This window comes from Portunus trituberculatus, chromosome 7 (genome assembly GCF_017591435.1).
Source record: "Portunus trituberculatus isolate SZX2019 chromosome 7, ASM1759143v1, whole genome shotgun sequence".
Taxonomy (NCBI): Eukaryota; Metazoa; Arthropoda; class Malacostraca; order Decapoda; family Portunidae; genus Portunus; species Portunus trituberculatus.
Window position 1 is genome coordinate 898,609 of NC_059261.1, and position 20,134 is coordinate 918,742.

The 20,134-nt window shown below is 40.8% G+C and overlaps 1 protein-coding gene across 24 annotated transcripts in view; it reads left to right on the plus strand.

Moving 5' to 3' along the window:
* The window catches only part of LOC123519045 (glutamine--fructose-6-phosphate aminotransferase [isomerizing] 2-like), a 38,296-nt gene extending 24,244 nt beyond the window's left edge, over window positions 1–14,052 (plus strand). For 23 of the 24 annotated variants that reach the window (XM_045280200.1, XM_045280191.1, XM_045280229.1 and 20 more), the window contains 7 exons: window positions 856–1,013; window positions 2,596–2,838; window positions 6,115–6,344; window positions 8,893–9,148; window positions 9,568–9,681; window positions 10,167–10,295; window positions 11,694–14,052. In XM_045280200.1, the coding sequence (XP_045136135.1) occupies window positions 856–1,013; window positions 2,596–2,838; window positions 6,115–6,344; window positions 8,893–9,148; window positions 9,568–9,681; window positions 10,167–10,295; window positions 11,694–11,939 (1,376 nt within the window). In that variant the 3' untranslated portion in view covers window positions 11,940–14,052. The remainder of the gene's footprint in view (window positions 1–855; window positions 1,014–2,595; window positions 2,839–6,114; window positions 6,345–8,892; window positions 9,149–9,567; window positions 9,682–10,166; window positions 10,296–11,693) is intronic. The other variant, XM_045280209.1, reaches the window with a different exon arrangement.
* Window positions 14,053–20,134: the final 6,082 nt, after the last annotated feature.

Here is a 20,134-nt window from a genome sequence, read left to right on the forward strand (position 1 = left end):
GACGTATCCTCAGTGTTTGGATGATTCCTTTGGCATCTCATTTGGCCTTTTCTTTTTTTGCTCTTTTGTTGCCTTGGTCCAGTGTCCCTCTTACATGAAAAAAAATGAATAAATAAATAGGTGAAAATAGATAGATGGAATAAGGTAGAGTAAGAGCCCTCCACAGTCACTCCTGACAAAGGTGAGCTGTACACATGGCTACTGTATGGAGACTGATTGAATGAGCTGTGGTTGTCTGTGTAGCTGTTTGTTGTGGGTATTGTTGCAATGGTGTGTGGATACAGCCTAAACACAGAAGCTAGTGCTGGAAATTGGACAAAGTTATGGGTGTTAAATGCACAGTGGTAGTATAAGTAGCTGCAATAGTAGTAGTAGTAGTAGTAGTAGTAGTAGTAGTAATAACAGGAACACAGTATTAGTGGTAGTACACATTGTCTGTAGTTGTGATAATAACTAGTAGCAGCAGCAGCAGTAGCAGCAGCAACAGTACTACTAATAGTAACAGTAGTAGTAGTAGTAATAACAGCACATAATTTTTTATTATAGTAAGTTAGGGTTGGTAGCTACACACTCATCAAATTGTGCATTATACTACAGTCTAATAAGAAACAACATCACCACCAGCAACAACAACAACAACAATAATAATAATAATAATAATAATAACAACAACAACAACAACAACAACAACAACAACAACAACAACAACAACAACAACAACAACAGGCACAAGACATGTTAACACTGCAACATCACCAAACATCATACTTTACCACAACACCACCACACCACATGAACAACACACCACACCACACCACCCAAGCTGCTTCTCTCATGCCACATTGTCCCCACCAGATCACCGCTCCCACGTGTATGAGTTGCCACATGGGCTGGCCCGAACTGAGTCCACTGCAGAGTTCCTTCCCCTTGGAGATGACAGAGAGGTGGAGTACTTCTTTGCCTCTGATGCATCGGCTATCATTGAACACACTAACAGGGTCATTTATCTCCTGGTGAGTGTCTGTGTGTATTTACCTAGTTGTATTAACTTAGTTGTATTTACCTACCTGTGTTGTGGTTTATGGGAGGGGAGTAATCTTGTCTGTGTGTATTTACCTAGTTGTATTTATCTAGTTGTGGTTTATGGGAGGGGAGTAATCTCAGGATCACATCTCTAGATCCATTATCCTTCTTATTATTAGTGTGTGTGTGTGTGTGTGTGTGTGTGTGTGTGTGTGTGTGTGTGTGTGTGTGTGTGTGTGTGTGTATTTACCTAGTTGTATTTACCTAGTTGTAGTTTTACAGGGCCTGGGCTTTATGCTCGTGTGGTCCCGTCGCCATATCTACACTTATCCAATTTTTCTTTAAAACTATGTACACTCTTCGCTGACACCACTTCCTCACTCAAACTGTTCCAAGTCTCAACACATCTTTGCGGGAAACTAAATTTTTTAACATCTCTCAGACATCGTCCCTTCCTTAGTTTCTTACTATGCGATCTTGTGCTTCTAAAGTCATATTCTTTTCTCAGGATCAGTTTCTCATTATCCACTTCATCCATTCCGTTAATCAATTTATAAACTTGTATCAGATCCCCTCTCTCTCTTCTCTGCTCCAAGGTTGGTAGATCCGTAGCCTTTAGTCTCTCCTGATATATCATCCCTTTAAATTCTGGAACCATTCTTGTAGCCATTTTTTGTAGTCTCTCTAATTTTCTTATGTGTTTCTTTTTATGGGGAGTCCACACAACTCCTGCATATTCCAATCTAGGTCTTATTTTAGTACTTATCAAATTCTTCATCATTTCCTTGTCCATATAGTGAAATGCTACTCCATTATTCCTTAGCAAATTATACGTCTCTCAGAAAATTCTATCAATATGGCTTACCGGTTGATTATTTTCTTCCATTGTGTGTGTGTGTGTGTGTCAACATGGTGACTAGAGGTACAAAGGTCCCTATAAAATTATCTTTTGGCCTAACAATAATTATGATGGAGACATACAAGGCACACTCAGGGCTCAGTCTTCATCCAGCACATCTCTGAAGTGTGAAGTGATCCCGCCTTCAGATCACTTTGCTGTGTTTCTGTGGCCTGAATTGTGAGACACTTTCGACTCTCACAAGGACTGTTTTGAAATGTCACATGATTTTTTCAGTTACTCGTGTGATATTTTCTTATTGATAATACAGAATCTTTTAAATTTCACTAGAATCATAAAAACACTCTTGAAGATTCCAGTAACATCCACTTGAACCTGAATGAAATAGTCATGATAAGATGTTGAATTGTTTTAAGAATATAAAGAACGTTTGAAAGGATTGAAATGTGAACTGTCTACTTTTAGCTTTTCTTTATGTAAAAACAAGCCACTGTGTGAGAAGAGGCTCACTGAGAGTGCAAGTTCTTAAAGAGTGGTCACCCAAAATTTTAATTTACCTGCTGAAAGAGTTCAAGTCATTGGAAGAAAGAAGACTGAATCAGGCAAGGAGTTCCAGAGTTAGCTAGCAAAGGGTTGAGTGATTGAGAATACCAGGGATGAGAAACCATAAAGAATAGAGGTAGAAAGTCTTATACTCTGATTTGCCTCACCAGGATGATGATGTGGCCAGCGTGGACAACGAGGGCATCCTGAAGATCCACCGTCTGAAGAGAAGCCTGGAGGACTCACATGCCCGAGAGATTACCACCCTTAAGATGGAGATTCAGCAGATCATGAAGGGCAACTTTTCCTCCTTCATGCAGAAAGAGATTTTTGAGCAGCCCGAGTCTGTTGTGAACACCATGAGAGGCCGCATCAACTTTGACAATGAGACTGTGGTCCTGGGAGGCATCAAGGTGGGTAGTCTTTCTAAATTGTTCTTATCTTTTTGTACAAAATTGAGTCAGGCTTGCAATGTCCTGTATTTTGAAGCTAATTTGTCATATAAATTTAAAGCTATGAATACTCTTTCCATACAACTTTGTCTGGCTATTGCATTCATACACACACACACACACACACACACACACACACACACACACACACACACAGGTGAAGAGAGGACAGAAGAAGAGAAGAAAGAGTTTTTCTGGAGAATCTTGGATATGAGACTGAGGAAGTGGTTCATAACCCAGAAAAGTACAGCAAGAAAGGACTAAAGAAACTTACATATGAGCGAAATGTAATGTATTCCAACATAAATGGAGTGATATCGGGGATTTTAGAACTCAACGATTACTTGAGGACAAGAACCCAGATATTGTGGGTCTTACTGAAACAAAACTGAGAGAGGAGAAGACCTGATGAAGGTTGGAGAAGGAAATATAATGTTTGGAAAAGAAATAGAGTAGGTAAGATGGGAGGAGGAGTGATGTTGCTGGTTAAAAAGATATAAAGGTGGATCAAGTGAAAAAGGTATGGGAAAGGCAGAAGTGCTAAAGATCAGAGCAGAAACTAATGAAGGAAAAAGAGGCACTACATAGTGGTGTACGTACCACCTAAGACAAATGCATGGTCAGTACAGGAATATGAAGAAATGATAAGTGATACAGGAACATGTCTGGAAGAAATGTTGGGTGGCTGTGAACGAACTATAATGATGGGAGATTTTAATTGTAAAGAGGTGTGTTGGGAGGACTGGTCAATGGAAGGATCAGAGACAACATGGGGAAATACACTATTGACACTGGCAATGGAAAATGTGTTAACTCAGTGGGTCAAAGAAGATACTAGGTTTGGAGGAGAGGAGCATCGTCAAGACTGGACTTGGTCTTTAGTACAGAGCCAATGGTCATTGAGGAGATGAGGGTGGAGTGCCCTTTAGCAAAGAGTGATCATGCAGTTTTGGAGTTCAAGGTGATAGACGAAGAGAAATCTAGAAGAAATGAAGAATATAAAGTGGGAAGATGGAATTATGCCAAGACAGATTTTGGAAACCTAAAGAAATTCTTTCAAGAGACAAATTGGATGAAATTCAAGAGTGCTAAGGAGCAAATGAAAAGTGGAAGGAATTTATAAAAATATACAAAGAAGGTGAGAAAAATTTGTACCAATAAGACAACATAGAAGTTGGAAAGCAGGACTGGTTTAACGATAGATGTGAAAAGGCTAGAACAAGAAAAGAGGATGCATGGAAGAGGTGGAGAAGGAAAAGACGGATTAAGCAGTGGGAAAGTTACAAAAGAGCAAGAAATGAATATGTGTTGATTAGAAGAGAAGAAAGAAAGAAACAAGAAAAGGATATAATTGATAAATGTAAAGACCAACCAAGGCTTTTTACAGACATGTGAACAACAACATCAAAAATAGAAAGTATTGAAAGTTTAGAAGTAAATGGAGTATACAGTGAAGATCCCAGGAAATGGCAGAGGCTATGAATGGATGCTTTCGGAAGGTATTCACAAAGGAGACTGCTTTTGACAAACCACTGGTAATGGAACAGAAAGGGATTATGAAGGAGTTTCAAGTAACTGTGGAGGAGATCAAGAACATGATGGGGAGTTTAGAAGTGAGAAAAGCTGTGGGACCTGATGGGGTATCAGGATGGATTTTAAGAGAATGCAGGGAGCAATTGGCAGAAAAAGTTTGTGAAGTAATTGATGCCTCATTAAGGGAAGGTGTAGTGCCCCAAGACTGGAAAAGAGCTAACATTGTCCCAATCTATAAATCAGGTAACAAGAGAGACCCATTGAACTATAGACCAGTGTCACTTACAAGTGTGGTAGCTAAGATGTGTGAGAGGGTGGTGAAGACTAGATGGACAGACTTCTTGGAGAAAAATGACATACTTTGTGAGTGTCAATTTGGTTTTAGGAAAGGGCGTTCATGCACGACAAACCTGATATGTTACTATTCGAGGGTGATAGATGTAATACAGGAAAGAGATGGTTGGGCTGATGGAATATATCTGGATTTAAAAAAGGCCTTTGATAAGGTACCACACCAGAGACTGATCTGGAAACTTGAAATGGTAGGAGGAGTGCATGGCAGTTTACTAAAATGGATGGAAGACTTTTGGTAGGAAGAGAAATGAGAACAATAATTAAGGACAGACCATCAGAATGGGGATTGGTGGAGAGTGGAGTTCCACAGGGATCAGTGTTGGCACCAGTAATGTTCGCAGTCTACATAAATGACATGGTGGATGGGGTGTCCAGTTATGTGAGCCTATTTGCAGGCGATGCAAAATTGTTAAGAAAAGTGAGATGTGACAAAGATTGCGAACTACTCCAGGAAGACTTGGACAGAATATGGAAATGGAGCTGTACATGGCAAATGGAGTTCAACACGACAAAATGCAAGAAAATAGAGTTTGGCAAGAGTGAAAGAAGAATCAGGAGTATGTACAAGATAGGAAATGAAGACATAAAACCAGTCATGAAGAAAAAGACCTTGGGGTGACAATTACCAATGACCTATCGCCAGAGAGACATATAAACAAAATAATTGGAGAAGTATTGAACTTATTGAGGAACATAAGAGTGGCGTTCGTATATCTAGATGAAGAAATGATGAAGAAAATAATTACTGCAATGATAAGACCGAGGCTTGAATATGCAACAATACAGTGGGCTCGAACTTAAAGAAACACATAAGGAAACTAGAGAAAGTACAGAGGGCTGCAACGAAAATGGTGCCTGACTTAAGAGATTTGACTTATGAAGACAGACTGAAAAGAATGCAACTTCCAACCCTGGAAAACAGAAGAAAGGGAGACCTGATAGCAATATACAGAGTGATGATTGGCATGGAAAAAATGGATAGGGAAGATCTGTGTATGTGGAATGGAAGAATGTCGAGAGGGCATGGGAAAAAACTAAAATGGCCACTTATAGGAGAGATGTGAAAAATATAGCTTCCCTCATAGAAGGGTGGAAGCATGGAATAGTTTAGACGTGGAAGTGGTCAACGCAAGGAATATTCATGATTTTAAGAAAAAGCTGGACATTAATAGATATGGAGACGGGACAACACGAGCATAGCTCTTTTCCCGTATGTTACAATTAGGTAAATACAATTAGGTAAATACACACACACACACACACACACACACACACACATTTATTTATTTACCTAGTTGTGTATTTACAACTAGGTAAATACACACTCTGACCTGATCCTCACACCATCAGGAGCACCTGGGTGAGATTCGTCGGTGCCGTCGCCTGCTACTCATCGCTTGTGGCACCTCCTACCACTCCACCATCGCCACCCGCCAGCTGCTGGAGGAACTGACCGAGTTGCCTGTCATGGTGGATCTTGCCTCAGATTTCCTGGACCGAAACACTCCCATCTTCCGTGACGACGTGTGCTTCTTTGTGTCCCAGTCTGGAGAAACAGCTGACACTCTTCTGGCTCTCAGGTACAGTGCCATGGTCCAGGTGTTGCTTGGGTCAGTGGTGCCACAGTCCATGTGTTGCGTGGTTCAGTGGTGCCAAGGTCCAGGTGTTGCTTGGGTCAGTGGTGCCATGGTCCATGTGTTGCATGGTTCAGTGGTGCCACAGTCCATGTGTTGCATGGTTCAGTGGTACCAAGGTCCAGGTGTTGCTTGGGTCAGTGGTGCCATGGTCCATGTGTTGCATGGTTCAGTGGTGCCAAGGTCCAGGTGTTGCTTGGGTCAGTGGTGCCATGGTCCATGTGTTGCATGGTTCAGTGGTGCCAAGGTCCAGGTGTTGCTTGGGTCAGTGGTGCCATGGTCCAGGTGTTGCTTGGGTCAGTGGTGCCATGGTCCATGTGTTGCATGGTTCAGTGGTGCCAAAGTCCAGGTGTTGCTTGGGTCAGTGGTGCCATGGTCCAGGTGTTGCTTGGGTCATTGGTGCCATGGTCCATGTGTTGCATGGTTCAGTGGTGCCATGGTCCATGTGTTGCGTGGTTCAGTGGTGCCATGGTCCATGTGTTGTGTGGTTCAGTGGTGCCACGGTCCATGTGTTGTGTGGTTCAGTGGTGCCAAGGTCCAGGTGTTGCTTGGATCAGTGGTGCCATGGTCCATGTGTTGCTTGGGTCAGTGGTGTTATGGTCCAGGTGTTGCTTGGTTCAGTGGTGCCATGGTCCATATGTTGTGTGGTTCAGTGGTGCCACGGTCCATGTGTTGTGTGGTTCAGTGGTGCCAAGGTCCAGGTGTTGCTTGGATCAGTGGTGCCATGGTCCATGTGTTGCTTGGGTCAGTGGTGTTATGGTCCAGGTGTTGCTTGGTTCAGTGGTGCCAAGGTTGAAGTGTTGCTTGGGTCAGTGGTGCCAAGGTCCATGTGTTGCTTGGGTCAGTGGTGTTATGGTCCAGGTGTTGCTTGGTTCAGTGGTGCCAAGGTTGAGGTGTTGCTTGGATCAGTGGTGCCATGGTCCATGTGTTGCTTGGGTCAGTGGTGTTATGGTCCAGGTGTTGCTTGGTTCAGTGGTGCCAAGGCTGAAGTGTTGCTTGGGTCAGTGGTGCCAAGGTCCAGGTGTTGCTTGGTTCAGTGGTGCCATAGTCCATGTGTTGCGTGGTTCAGTGGTGCCACAGTCCATGTGTTGTGTGGTTCAGTGGTGCCAAGGTCTAGGTGTTGCATGGTTCAGTGGTGCCAAGGTCCAGGTGTTGCTTGGGTCAGTGGTGCCATGGTCCAGGTGTTGCTTGGTTCAGTGGTGCCAAGGTCCAGGTGTTGCTTGGTTCAGTCGTGCCATGGTCCATGTGTTGCTTGGGTCATTGGTGCCATGGTCCAGGTGTTGCTTGGGTCAGTGGTGCCATGGTCCATGTTCAGTGGTGTGGTGGCAGTCTGTTCACTACAGTCTGGTGGTGTAGGACAGTGGGGGACTATCCTGGGGACTATCTCAGCCTGGTTAGGAAGCTGTGGGACTTGTTTTTTTTATTTACACCATGTAGGCTTTTCACGGGAATTTCTGGGCTAAAGGGGGTACTTTTTTGGGGTACCTCCTATCTCAAAGCTCACCCGCTAGGAAACTGTTGGCCCGAGTGAGGAAGCCCAACTTACACTCGGACCGTGGACAGGATTCGAACCCGTGCGCTTGAAGACCCCTCGGACCCCAAAGCACGCATGGTTCCACTGTACCATGGCGGCCCCAAACTTAAATGATCTTAAATATCCTGGCAAGGTTTTCATTCTTTGGTGACATTTTGCCATGGTTCAGTTTGCCACGTCTTCAGCTTAATCCTTTAACCCCTTCAGTACCATGATGTGTTTCCATATTCATTCTGCTTACTATTTGGTGATTTTATACAGCTTCAAAAACTTATATGGTGATTAGAATAGTGACAACTCTGGCTACTAATCTTCTGACCTCCATAGACCCTTCCTAATGTCAATGAAAATGGTCCAATCATGCACAAATTCCAGGTAAAAATGTGCCCCAGTACTGAAGGGGTGAAGGAGTTAATGTTTCTATGGTGTTCCCAAGAAGGCATGATGCAGGAAGATGAGTGGCAGGCAGATTTAGGGCAGGATTCAGTAAAGGAAGAGTCCAAGTACAGTATTCAGGATGGGAATTGTGCTCCAAAGGGGAAATCTGATTCTTTTGCAATTGTAGGACGTCATTGTTTCCATATCATACGTACAAACAGGTGCATAAACAGCTGTTTCAAAGTTAACCAGTATTAGGCACAGCTATACACACCATTGGGGTAAATGAGAATGCACGAGTGGCAGTGACTCAGTGTAGGTTACAGGGAGTAAACAGGAAATTACGGTTTTTAAGTATGCAAGGTATACTTGATTTATGGTTTTCTAAGTCAAAATTTTGTCATTTTTCCAGATTTACAAAAGCAGAATTCACATTTAACATCATAAACTGAAATGCCATGCCCAAAACATATGAAAAATAAGTAGAATTTTTTATTTATTAATTTTTTTCCAGGAATACAGAAAGCAAGACACAAGGATATAGCCACCCACTTAACACCTTCCTGAACCCTCTCACCCCAGGTACTGCAAGCAGCGTGGCGCCCTCATCGTTGGCATCACCAACACTGTCGGCTCCTCCATCTGCCGAGAGAGTCACTGCGGCGTCCACATCAATGCCGGGCCGGAGATTGGTGTAGCATCCACCAAGGCATACACTTCCCAGATGATCTCTTTGGTTATGTTTGCTCTCATGATGTCTGAGGATCGCATCTCATCCCAGCCAAGGCGGTCCGAGATCATCCAGGGCCTCCGTGCTCTCCCTGACCAGATTAAGGAGGTGAGTCTTGGTACATGTGTATCTCTGTTGTCTTTTTTACTGGATTGAGTCTTGCTGGTGGTGTTGTGTCTTCTCAGTCTTGTGTTAACAAACAACTCAGTATCTCATCAACATTATTATTAGTAGTGGAAGGTAGCAAGGTTTTCAAGAGTAATTTTATGATTCTAGCATTAGTTTAATAGACTGTATTGGAAACTAGTGGGGTTTTCAAGAGTATCTCTATGATTCTAGTGATGTTTAGCAGGATGGAGTGGAAAGTAGGAAGATTTTCAAGAGTATTTTTATGATTCTAGCATTAGTTTAGCAGGCTTTAGTGGAAGTTAATGGGGTTTTCAATTAGTATTTTCATGATTCCAGTCAATGGTGGATGTTACTGAGAGTTTCAAGGGTGTTTTCATGGTCTTCCCGGTTTGTTGCAGGTGCTGAGCCTTGACTCAAAGATTCAGGAGATCAGCAGGAGTGTGTTTGAGAAGAAGTCCCTGCTGGTGCTGGGACGAGGATACAACTATGCCACCTGTCTGGAGGGAGCTTTGGTGAGTCCCCCTTCTCTCTCTCTCTCTCTCTCTCTCTCTCTCTCTCTCTCTCTCTCTCTCTCATCCTCTTTTTTTGTTTCTTAAGCTTTCTTTTTGTTTTGTTTGTCTTTTTCATACTCTTTTGTGTTGTTGTTTTTTTTTTCTTTTCTTGCTCTCTTGTCTTCTTTCTTGCTCCTTTTGCTGTCTTTTCTTTGTTTTTTTTTTCTCCTTTTATTCTATCTCTTCTTTGCTCTTTTTTGTCTTAGCTTCTTGCTTTCCATTCTCTGTTGCTCCTGTTTTTCCTCGTTTTTCTCTCTTGACCTTTTTTTTTTTTTCCCTATGACATTAACACACACCTTAACTTGACCCACAAGTCACTAAGGTGGACCATTTAAGATCAGGTGAAATGATATTATATGATCTAATCCATTGCAGCCTAACATGATAGAAATATGTTGGCTGTGTAACTTCCTGTGTTGCCAAACTGAGACAATTCCTTTCTGCAGAAAATCAAGGAGATCACGTACATGCACAGTGAGGGAATCCTGGCCGGGGAGCTGAAGCACGGTCCTCTTGCCCTGGTGGATGAGGGAATGCCCATCATCATGATCTGTACCCGAGATAATGTGTTTGTGGTGAGTACATCCACTGATCAGTCAACAGTCATCATCCTCCTTCTTCTCTCTGTCCTTAAAGAGAGTCCTCAGTTTTTGACAGTCTTAGCTTCTGCCAGTTGGTGCTTACAAGTCTTGCAGTTCTTGTCCTTTGCTGATTTTTTTTTTGTTACTGGCTTATTTAATTATTTTGTGTTGACTGTATGCCCTTAATGTGTTTTTTATCACAAGTACAGTAGTTATGTTTTTGTGCCATACATTGTGACTACAGTACAATAGCAGTAGCATTGGTGGGTGGCACACTGCAGGTGCTTACTTAGGCTAGCTTTGGCCTACATCAAAAACCATTGTACAGTGTGCTTTTAGAATAGAACTCTATTGTAATTTAAGGACTCTCTGATTTAAAGTTATTATTTTTCTTATGTTGTGGGATGCCTCTTGAATCTCCTGCTTCATGTGGTCATAGATGATCTCTTCTCTGCTGTTCAACCATCTCGTGTTTCCCTCCACTTGCTGGTGTTGCCTCTGGTTTCCTTCTAACGATACATAGCCACTCAAAAATGAAGTATCATCACAGTTGGCTCCTATGATTGTAACAGTGAACAGCTTGGTAGTCTTGATAGGGATGATAATCAAGTTTGACTAAAGCTTCATGAAGTATTATTGTGACAACTCAAGTCCTATTACTTCATTTATGTGTGGCACCCACCTGCTTCATGCAGGCACAGCTGTACCAACCACATGCGGGGATACCAATATAAGTAGCCTTTTTTCATTATGTTGTCTCTGATGTCAGTTTGTATTGAGCTGAATGTGTAGCAATACTTCTCTGAGTTTGTTTACCTCTTGCTCAAATTATTATCTTTGAATATAGATTGATGAATAAATAGATTGATAGACCAAACTACAGGTCCATCTGAATCAATATTCATAATTTACAAAAAGAAAAACTGGAATAACCAATGATCTGTGTGGTGAGGCAAGGAGGTGGCAAGGCACAGTTTGATGGGCACAGAGGCAAATCAGCTTGACATATCTTTGAAAGGCTAACTTTCTTTTTAGATACCATTTGATTGTCTTCACCATTAATGTTTTCAAAGGCTACAGAGACAATTAGTCAGTTTCAAGTTTTCTTTTTTTTATTAATAGTAAAGAAACCCTATTACACATCCCAATAATTTCCAGCAGAGCCTGTTAAAAGTAGCCAAGATAGATATTAAAATGTTTCAGAATGCAGTCCCAGGTTTCATAATTTCAGGAATTACTATTGATCCTGCATTAATCTCAATTTATTCCTCACATATCTACTTTTCTTGATAAATACTGTACGGTAACTTGCCTCACCTCTTCCTCCTTTCCTCTCTATGCCATAGATATTCTACTTCCCTCACCACCACCACCTCCTCCTCTCTCCTGCAGAAATGTATGAATGCACTGCAGCAAGTAACAGCCAGGGAGGGAAGACCTATCCTGATTTGCAACAAGGGAGATGAGGAGCCCCAGAAGTATGCCTCAAAGGTCCTGGAAGTGCCCAAGACCGTTGACTGCCTCCAGGGACTCCTCACAGTCATCCCCCTCCAACTGCTGTCCTACCATGTGGCTGTTCTCAAGGGATGCAATGTTGACTGTCCTCGCAACCTTGCTAAGTCTGTAACTGTGGAGTAAGGCAGTATGGAGCAAATGTGTGTGTGTGTGTGTGTGTGTGTGTGTGTGTGTGTGTGTGTGTGTGTGTGTGTGTGTGTGTGTGTGTGTGTGTGTGTGTAGTCTGTTCCAGCTTTTCTTTAGGAGCAGGACTTCCCAGTGTTAGTGTGTTGTTGTACATTTTATACTTTATAAGACACATTGGGGATAACTTGTTGATGATGGTGAGCATTTTACATGTGATTCGTGGATGGGATGTGTTGCACTGGTGTATTCAGGGGTCTGTTCATTGAGGCTTTTGTATCTCTGGCTGCTGTCTTCTTGGTGAGTGAGAAACAATGTACAGTATTTCAAGAGGTGAATAGTGTATGAGTCACTGCCTTATCCCAAGTCAGATATCCACACATCCAAAATGGCTGCTATCAGCTCAGGCAGGCTGTTTTGAAGGTTATTATGGTACTTAATCCCTTCACTGCTACAACTTTTGGGGACTTATTTTTGTATTAGTCTCTTAAATGGTTAAGTAGCCTAGAAAGGATGAAATTAACCTCCTGCTCTCTCTCTCTCTCTTCTTTTTCTTATATCATGATAGTAATTTCCCTACAATGTTCTCAATTCAAGCAAAGGACGACTGCAGCAGTGAAATGGATTGATCTTTAATTCAGACAGGTGTTGAGATGCTGAACACTGCCTTTAAAGAGACATTTCAGTGTGTTCATTCAGCCTTATGTAGCCTTGTGTGGAGGTCCTTAAGTAGCCACTTGAAGCAGCAGTGCCTGCTCCCTCCAGCCTCCCAGACCAATGTTTGATTCATGCTAAGGCTCTGCACAAATCAAACTCAGACGTGAATGACACACTCTAACATTCCTTGCTTAATGCACGACAGCCTTTAGTCATGCCTGGATTCTGTTCCTTGTAATACTGTTGTGGAGTTGATTGGTGTCAGTCTTGCAGAACAAACTACTTTTCTGATAAGTAATACTGTCTATTTCCTTGTCATGTGTGTTTTGTTACTGTTACAGTTGTAACTTCCATAGTCAGGGAGGAGCTAGCATGTGGCAGGTAAAGGTCATGTAAGCATAGCAACAGTATTAACATGTGATTGTGAAATGTGTGACTTTATTCAATAGAACAGACTAGTTTTGCCTGTCACACTGAGACAACTGTGAATCTGAAAATTACCTTCCTTTTTATCTTGTTGCCAAACAGAGGCACCTTTCCTGACATGTTCCCTGGGCAAGTCACGGAGTGTCTATACTGATCCGTGCTCTCTGTTGCCTCTGTGCATCTCATGACACACTGGTCACTGCTGGCAATCCCTTTGTGTGATTTCTTGCTTCCTTGTTTCATTTCTTGCTATGTTGGTTTTCCTCTTCTCTCTTTTTTTGGGGAGAGTTTGTTCTCTATGGTGGCCCTTGTGATCTGCAAAGCTAGGTGGTTAACTGTGATTTATTCTTGTTTGTCACTCCTGCACATTTTGTTTCTGTCTTCTCTTCTATAAATTTTGATTTCTATTCTTTTGTTTTTCTAATGTGTTAGAAATCATTCAGACTTTATATCTCACATTTTTTAGTTATCTTCCGTAGTGTTTAGCCCTTTCTATTTTATTTCTGGTGTTTTTTTCTTTTTATTACTTATGTGTTTATTATGCTCAGACTTTTCTGTTTTCTCATGTTTTGCATTTATGTTCTTTTCTTTACTATAATATATTTCCATCTGCAGAAACTGTATAGCTTCATTCTATTCTTTTTACTAGGAATGCTGAAGTTGTAGCTATATGGCTCAAAATGCTTTTCCTCCCAGTGTGCCACATCTTCATTCTTCCTGCAAAGCAAAATCTTCCTTATCACACCCACCTTTGCATTCCCTCAGCATTGTGTCCGTATTACAGTGCTGCTATGAACCTTGATCCTTTCTGCTTCTCAGTGTCCTTTCTCTCCTGCTTTGGAACATTACTGTTCATAACACATGTTTAGCGGACATGGAAAATATAAAGGAGACTGCAAGAGACATTCCTTCCGTTCATGCAGATCAAACCTTGCATCAGTAATGAGTTTTGTTATTTTCTTACACAAAGCTGTTTTCCCTTCATCAAGCCTTTTGTTAAAGTGGGAGCTGAATAAATTCCGGCATACTTCATGGTAATTTTAGTGTCCTTGTTTTCTTCCTTTGGTGATCTATTTATGTGGTGACAGAGGCTGCAAAAGTGTCAAAAATGAGTTAAAGAGAAGAAAGGAGCTACTGATGCCACAGCCTGCACTGCCACAGCATGCACTGCAGTGGCAGGGAATATACTTGAGTTATATAGACATGGAGACAGTCTATGCCTTTCTTTCACTCAACCTTCCAGCTCTTCTGATCCTTGGGAATTGATTCATCAACATGTAAAAGCCTGTTTGTGTGTGTGTGTGTGTGTGTGGTTTTATACTACTACTACTACTACTACTACTACTACTACTACTACTATTTCTACTACTACTTCTACTACTACTACACACTGCTACTACTACTACTACAACTACTATGCACTACTTTTATTACTGCTACTACTACTACTACTACTATTACTACTACTACTACTATGCACTACTTTTATTATTACTACTACTATGCACTACTTTTATTACTACTACTACTACTACTACTATGCACTACTTTTGTTACTACTACTACTACTACTACTAGTACTACTACTATGCACTACTTTTATTACTGGTACTTCTATGCACTACTTTTATTACTGCTACTACTACCACTACTACTACTATGCACTACTTTTATTATTGCTACTACTACTACTACTACTACTACTACTACTACTACTTATACTGTTATTGATATCACTAATATGATTACTACTTATATTGTAGTTACTATGAAATTATTTTAATGACCCACATCCTCCACGTATCACCAAGACTTGTGTAGACCATGTCTGTCACACTGGTGTCCTCACGTATCAGCGTACCCCTGACCTTTGGGTGACTCAGGGTGCCATTCGTTCCTCATCAAAAGCCTCACATGACGCCTTCCTTGCCTGACTGTGGTGTCATCATTATCTGACCAGTGACACCTACTACTCGTACCTAGCAAGAGTTTATTCTCTCTCTCTCTCTCTCTCTCTCTGGCAGTTGAGTTTCTTCCATAAAAATGCTAGAAATAACAATAAAATCCTAATATATACACTTTCTTATAGATCTGTATCGCGAATTTTCGTGGTTTGATACAGAAAAGTGATAGCACAAATGTAACGACACAAGTGTTTGACAGCCTTTATGATCATGATGAGGGACAGAGAGATGGAGATAGGAGGAGGGAAGTCTCCAATCCATAGGTGTTGACACTAAAGGAGAGAGGGTGGCTTTCTTCACACCGCTAGGCAGATGAGGCTCGGGGAGAAGGGGCAAGGAGTAAGTTGGGACACACACACACACACACACACACACACACAGAGAGAGAGAGATGGATGGGGGTGAGGGGAGAAATATAATCAAGTGTAGCTACTACGTTTATCCATAGGTAGGGTTGGCCGCGAGCCACGTGTCTCTAATCGAGGAGAATGCGAAACTTTGTGTTACCTGTGCGAAGGGTCGTAGTTCTGGCATGTGCAGAGCTTCACACACAGCACCTGTACGAAGCTTCGTGGCGCCCGTGCAGAGCTTCATAACACATGTACGGATCCAACGAGTATAGTAACTTTTATACTCGTACGGATCTTCGTAGCTCCGGGATACTAGTATGGGACATGCGCAATAAATGGATTAACCACACTCACTAAAAGCCATTAACATTGACAACACTGTTTCCCTTATTCATGATAAAGGTTCCGCACCTTCACTAACCTGATTCTTGATGTTCTATTGTTTGGTGAGGCGGTTTTTGGTAGTGGTAGTATCAGTGTCATTGTGTTCACCAACATGGTGGCTTATACTGGTTGTGGTGGACGTTGCAACTGTCACATGGAAGATTGTCCAACATGAAGTGCGTCAGTACTAAATGGTTTTACTATCGTAGTGTATTATTAAGAGCGCGGTGTTCTCCCGACTATCGTTGAGTGCCAGCAGACTTGCAGTGAATGCCGTCGGCAGTGTACGCTACATACACTGTGTGATGGACGTTGGCGCTTCAACTGCCGCGTTTGTAACGGTGAGTACGGTAGATACACGTGTGAATGTTTTCATTAAGGTGAGGTTAGGCTGGGTTAGGATAGGTTTGGTTAGGTTAAATTTGGTTAAATGGGATTTAATTGAAATTTAGTTATGTTACGTTAGGTTAGGTTTCCTTAGAAATGCATCAATCGATAATCGTTGCATTTTGATATATGGAATACGATATCGAAACTAGAAGTTCGATAAACTTTAACAAAAAATCCATGTATTTAACGAAATTTCTTTTTGGAATTTCTGTAGATACATTTTTTTGATAAGGCTTTGCGTCAGTGCAAACTGCTGGTTTGGTATTCTAAGCATCAGAATATAACGATTGTTGCATTGCTGACGCCATCATAATTTGTAACTGTTTCTGACCCTCCGAGTCCCAAGCAGCTGTGTACTGTGCCAGGGTGTGTGGTTGCCTGCCGATCACTGCGCGAAAGTTGATCCTTTGTCTTTAACAAGATGAGTAAGATTACTGATAGTACTAGTGCGGTGATCCTCAACCTGACCCAAGTAATTTTCATGAATAGGTAGGTTACAGTACGCACTTATCCACTACACTGACTGTGGAGTTGGTGCCAGTGTTGCCAATTCAGACTTTTAAAATCCGCTAGACGGATCCAAAATTCCGCTAAATTCCGACAGAAACCCGCCAGATATATTGTAAACTGTTGAATATATATATATATATATATATATATATATATATATATATATATATATATATATATATATATATATATATATATATATATATATATATATATATATATATATATATATATATATATATATATATATGGTAAATCTATAGAACAGCAACTCCTTACATATTCTTTTCTATTACCCCTCTTCCCCCAAAAAAGCTTGGGGGCACGTGGGGAATCGGGGGTTTTGTGTGGGGGGGAGCCAAAAGAGGCGAGGTATGGCGATCTAAAAAAATCTAAGGACAAAAACCTAACCTCATACAGACAGACACTCATACATACAGACATTTTTCTCTCACACGTCGCGATCATTACTCACATTCTGAACACTATACCTTAATGCTAAAGCTGGCAAACTTAACTAAAAAACAATTACCAAAACAATATATAGACTAACCATATTCAGCGGTTTTTAAGCGGAAATTAAACTATGCAGTCCCGCCAGAAATCCCGTTAGCTTCTAAACCATTTTTTCCCGCTATATGTCAAACGAAACCTCTAGATTTAGTGAGAAAACCGCTAATTTGACAACTCTGGTCGGTGCGCCGTCATAGTCTAAGATAGTACATATATCATTAGTGCGCCACTAAGTAAAGGCGTTTTCAGTAGCGGCGCGGCTGGGGGGCAAACGGAGTCAAACGGAGGCAAATTTTCGCAAACGCGAGCAAACGCCTTTCCAAAGCGTTTGCTCTCGTTTGGCAAACGCTTTTTAGCCAATCAGCGTGGAGCAACCCCATCAACCTCATGGAATGAGATCAAGGAGTTACATTTCGAATAAAACTGAATAGTTAGATGTATGTTAGGCCATAGAAGTGGGTACTGTAGATGTAGATTTACGTTTACATATTGTGCGGCATACTGGAGAGAACCGATATAAAAAATACGGCGTGAAATAAATTAAGGAGCTGGTGGCAGTGTTGCCAACCCCTACAGACTACTTCGCCCTACACAGACACTGAAATTGCCCTACATTTTCCTTCATTGCCCTACGATTCAGGATGAATCATGAAAATATCTCGATATTAGTTGGTAGTTTTTTTATTTATATACTGCTATATAGCAACAACAAAAATAATATGTTTTCTCTTGTTTAGTGCAGGAATAGACCTACATCTTATCTTTCTTGAAAAAAAATTGAATATATAATATAGATATTTGGCCTCTCTAAATCAAAATCAAGCTTCTTTTCAAAAATAAATAAATATTCTTATTTTGATTAACTGTAATTTTATGTCCTTTTTCAGTCCAAAACAGAAATAGGCTATAGGAGCCACCAATCTTAATTTACAAAAAATAATTCTAATAATTTTTATACATTTTTGAATGAATACATAGATACATTATGTAGATTGTAGTGTTCAGGTTTAATTGCCTTATTTCTACAATCTTCTTCTCTTGCTACCATGCTTGACTTTGTTACAAGAATAGCATTGAGTAGTTCTGGCCCCATTTTATTTCTTTTCTTCGTTTTAGTGTCAGTTAGCATAGAAAAAATTCTTTCAGTCTCAGCATTAGAGTGGGGTAGGGTTAGAATTAATTTAGCCAAACATACCAAATTTTTGAACGAATATATTATATTCGTCGTCTCAGACTCGTCTGGCTTGTGATTGGCTCTCTCCTTTAAACGGGCCAATCACAAGGGGCTGTCAGATTTATGAGAAGCATTTTATGTTATGACTTGTGACTTATTATTTATTGTTGAAGAAGTTTTTTTGTTACATAGTAGAGGGTAATAGAATTTTTTAAAAATTAGTACCTTTTTTAGCATATTTCCTTTCCGTTTACATAATTAATCTTTTGATGCAAAATAATTATCACTCATACCAAGAAATCGTAATTGCCCTACGTTTTGCTCAAATTTTGTAAAATTGCCCTACCGCCCTACAGACCAGGATATGAGGCTAAATTGCCCTACGCGTAGGGCAATTGCCCTACGGTTGGCAACACTGGCTGGTGGTAGCTTGTGACATGTCGTATCTATCCGTCCTTGTTGTGGGTGTTGTCCGATTCCATACTTCTAGACGTGACTTCGATACAATAATGGAGTTACTTTTCTATTATTAGGTGAAAAAATGATAATATTTTTGCAAATCCTTATATCATAAAGTAATGAATGATGGTAAAAAATAGATTATCTGCTAATTATTGACGTAATTCAATTATATAGGTGTCAGAAAACCGCCGCCATACATCTACAATGGAACACCTTCAAAACAAGCCCGCGTAGATCAAACCACTTCCAGGACTGAAGACCTCTTGTTTTTGATGAGTATTGCGCTGCTCGGCCCTCGGCATATACAAATGGTGAAACACTGGTGACCTGTAATACTCCCCATCAAGGAATAAATCTCCAAACTCTTCCACTATGCTGCTGTGTTTACGTCTTGACAATAGTGCTGGAGCAGGGGACTGATGTGTACGATAACTTCTCCCAGGGATTGAGATCACAGTGACACGGTCGTCTGGCACCACCGACGGTGTCCTCAGCACTGTCCTGTTCAGCGTGAAGTCAAACATGTTTGGCCTTGCGGTGACGCTACTGAAAACGCCTTAATAGCCTAAAGTCTGAGAACCTCTGTAGACTGGTTTGTAGAAATTGGATACAATTTACATACATGCAAACAGTCAATATGTTCTGTTAAATCATTCCCGTAAATGCCAAACAATACCAGATATAGAAGTAATCCCATAATAGGCTTTGCTTCGAAGGCATTATTTCATTTAGTCATACAGATGACTTCAACACCTTAAATAGTTCATTAAAAAAGATGAACAGAACTTAAGCTTAACAGATTTTGTTGAAGAGAATGTTGTGACTAACGATATGAAATGCTTTAGTTGACAATATTCCTGTGACAGGAGAGAGTTCATAACAGCTATACAAGTCAGGCCACAAACAATGACAAGTAGGTAAAAACATTCTGCAGAAATCGCAGTCATATATTCCATGCTTCCATCTGGTCCAACACAACGTGATTTATGGAGATGTTTGGTAGTGAGGATAGCTAACTGTATTAATGTGCAGTCTCGAATCTGAAAGAAAGGCTCGAATGAATAACATTCATTCGAACCATGACATTATCAGGGATGTGGTATGTAATGGTCAGACCAGAGTGTGCTAGAAGTTATTTCCTGTGAATGATTATATATTGCCTTACTAATATTGCTGAAAAGATATTGAATTATGCTTTGTTATTTTTCTTACCAAAGTTGTAAATGTTGGTTTCTCATTTGACAAAGAAAAAAATTGCTTCTTTACTTTCTATGTAGCGGGAACTATTATCTCTACCTGCAATTGTTAATCTTGTCATAGTATCAGTTTTTGTCTTTTGTCTAAGATACTATCCTTTTTAAAAGA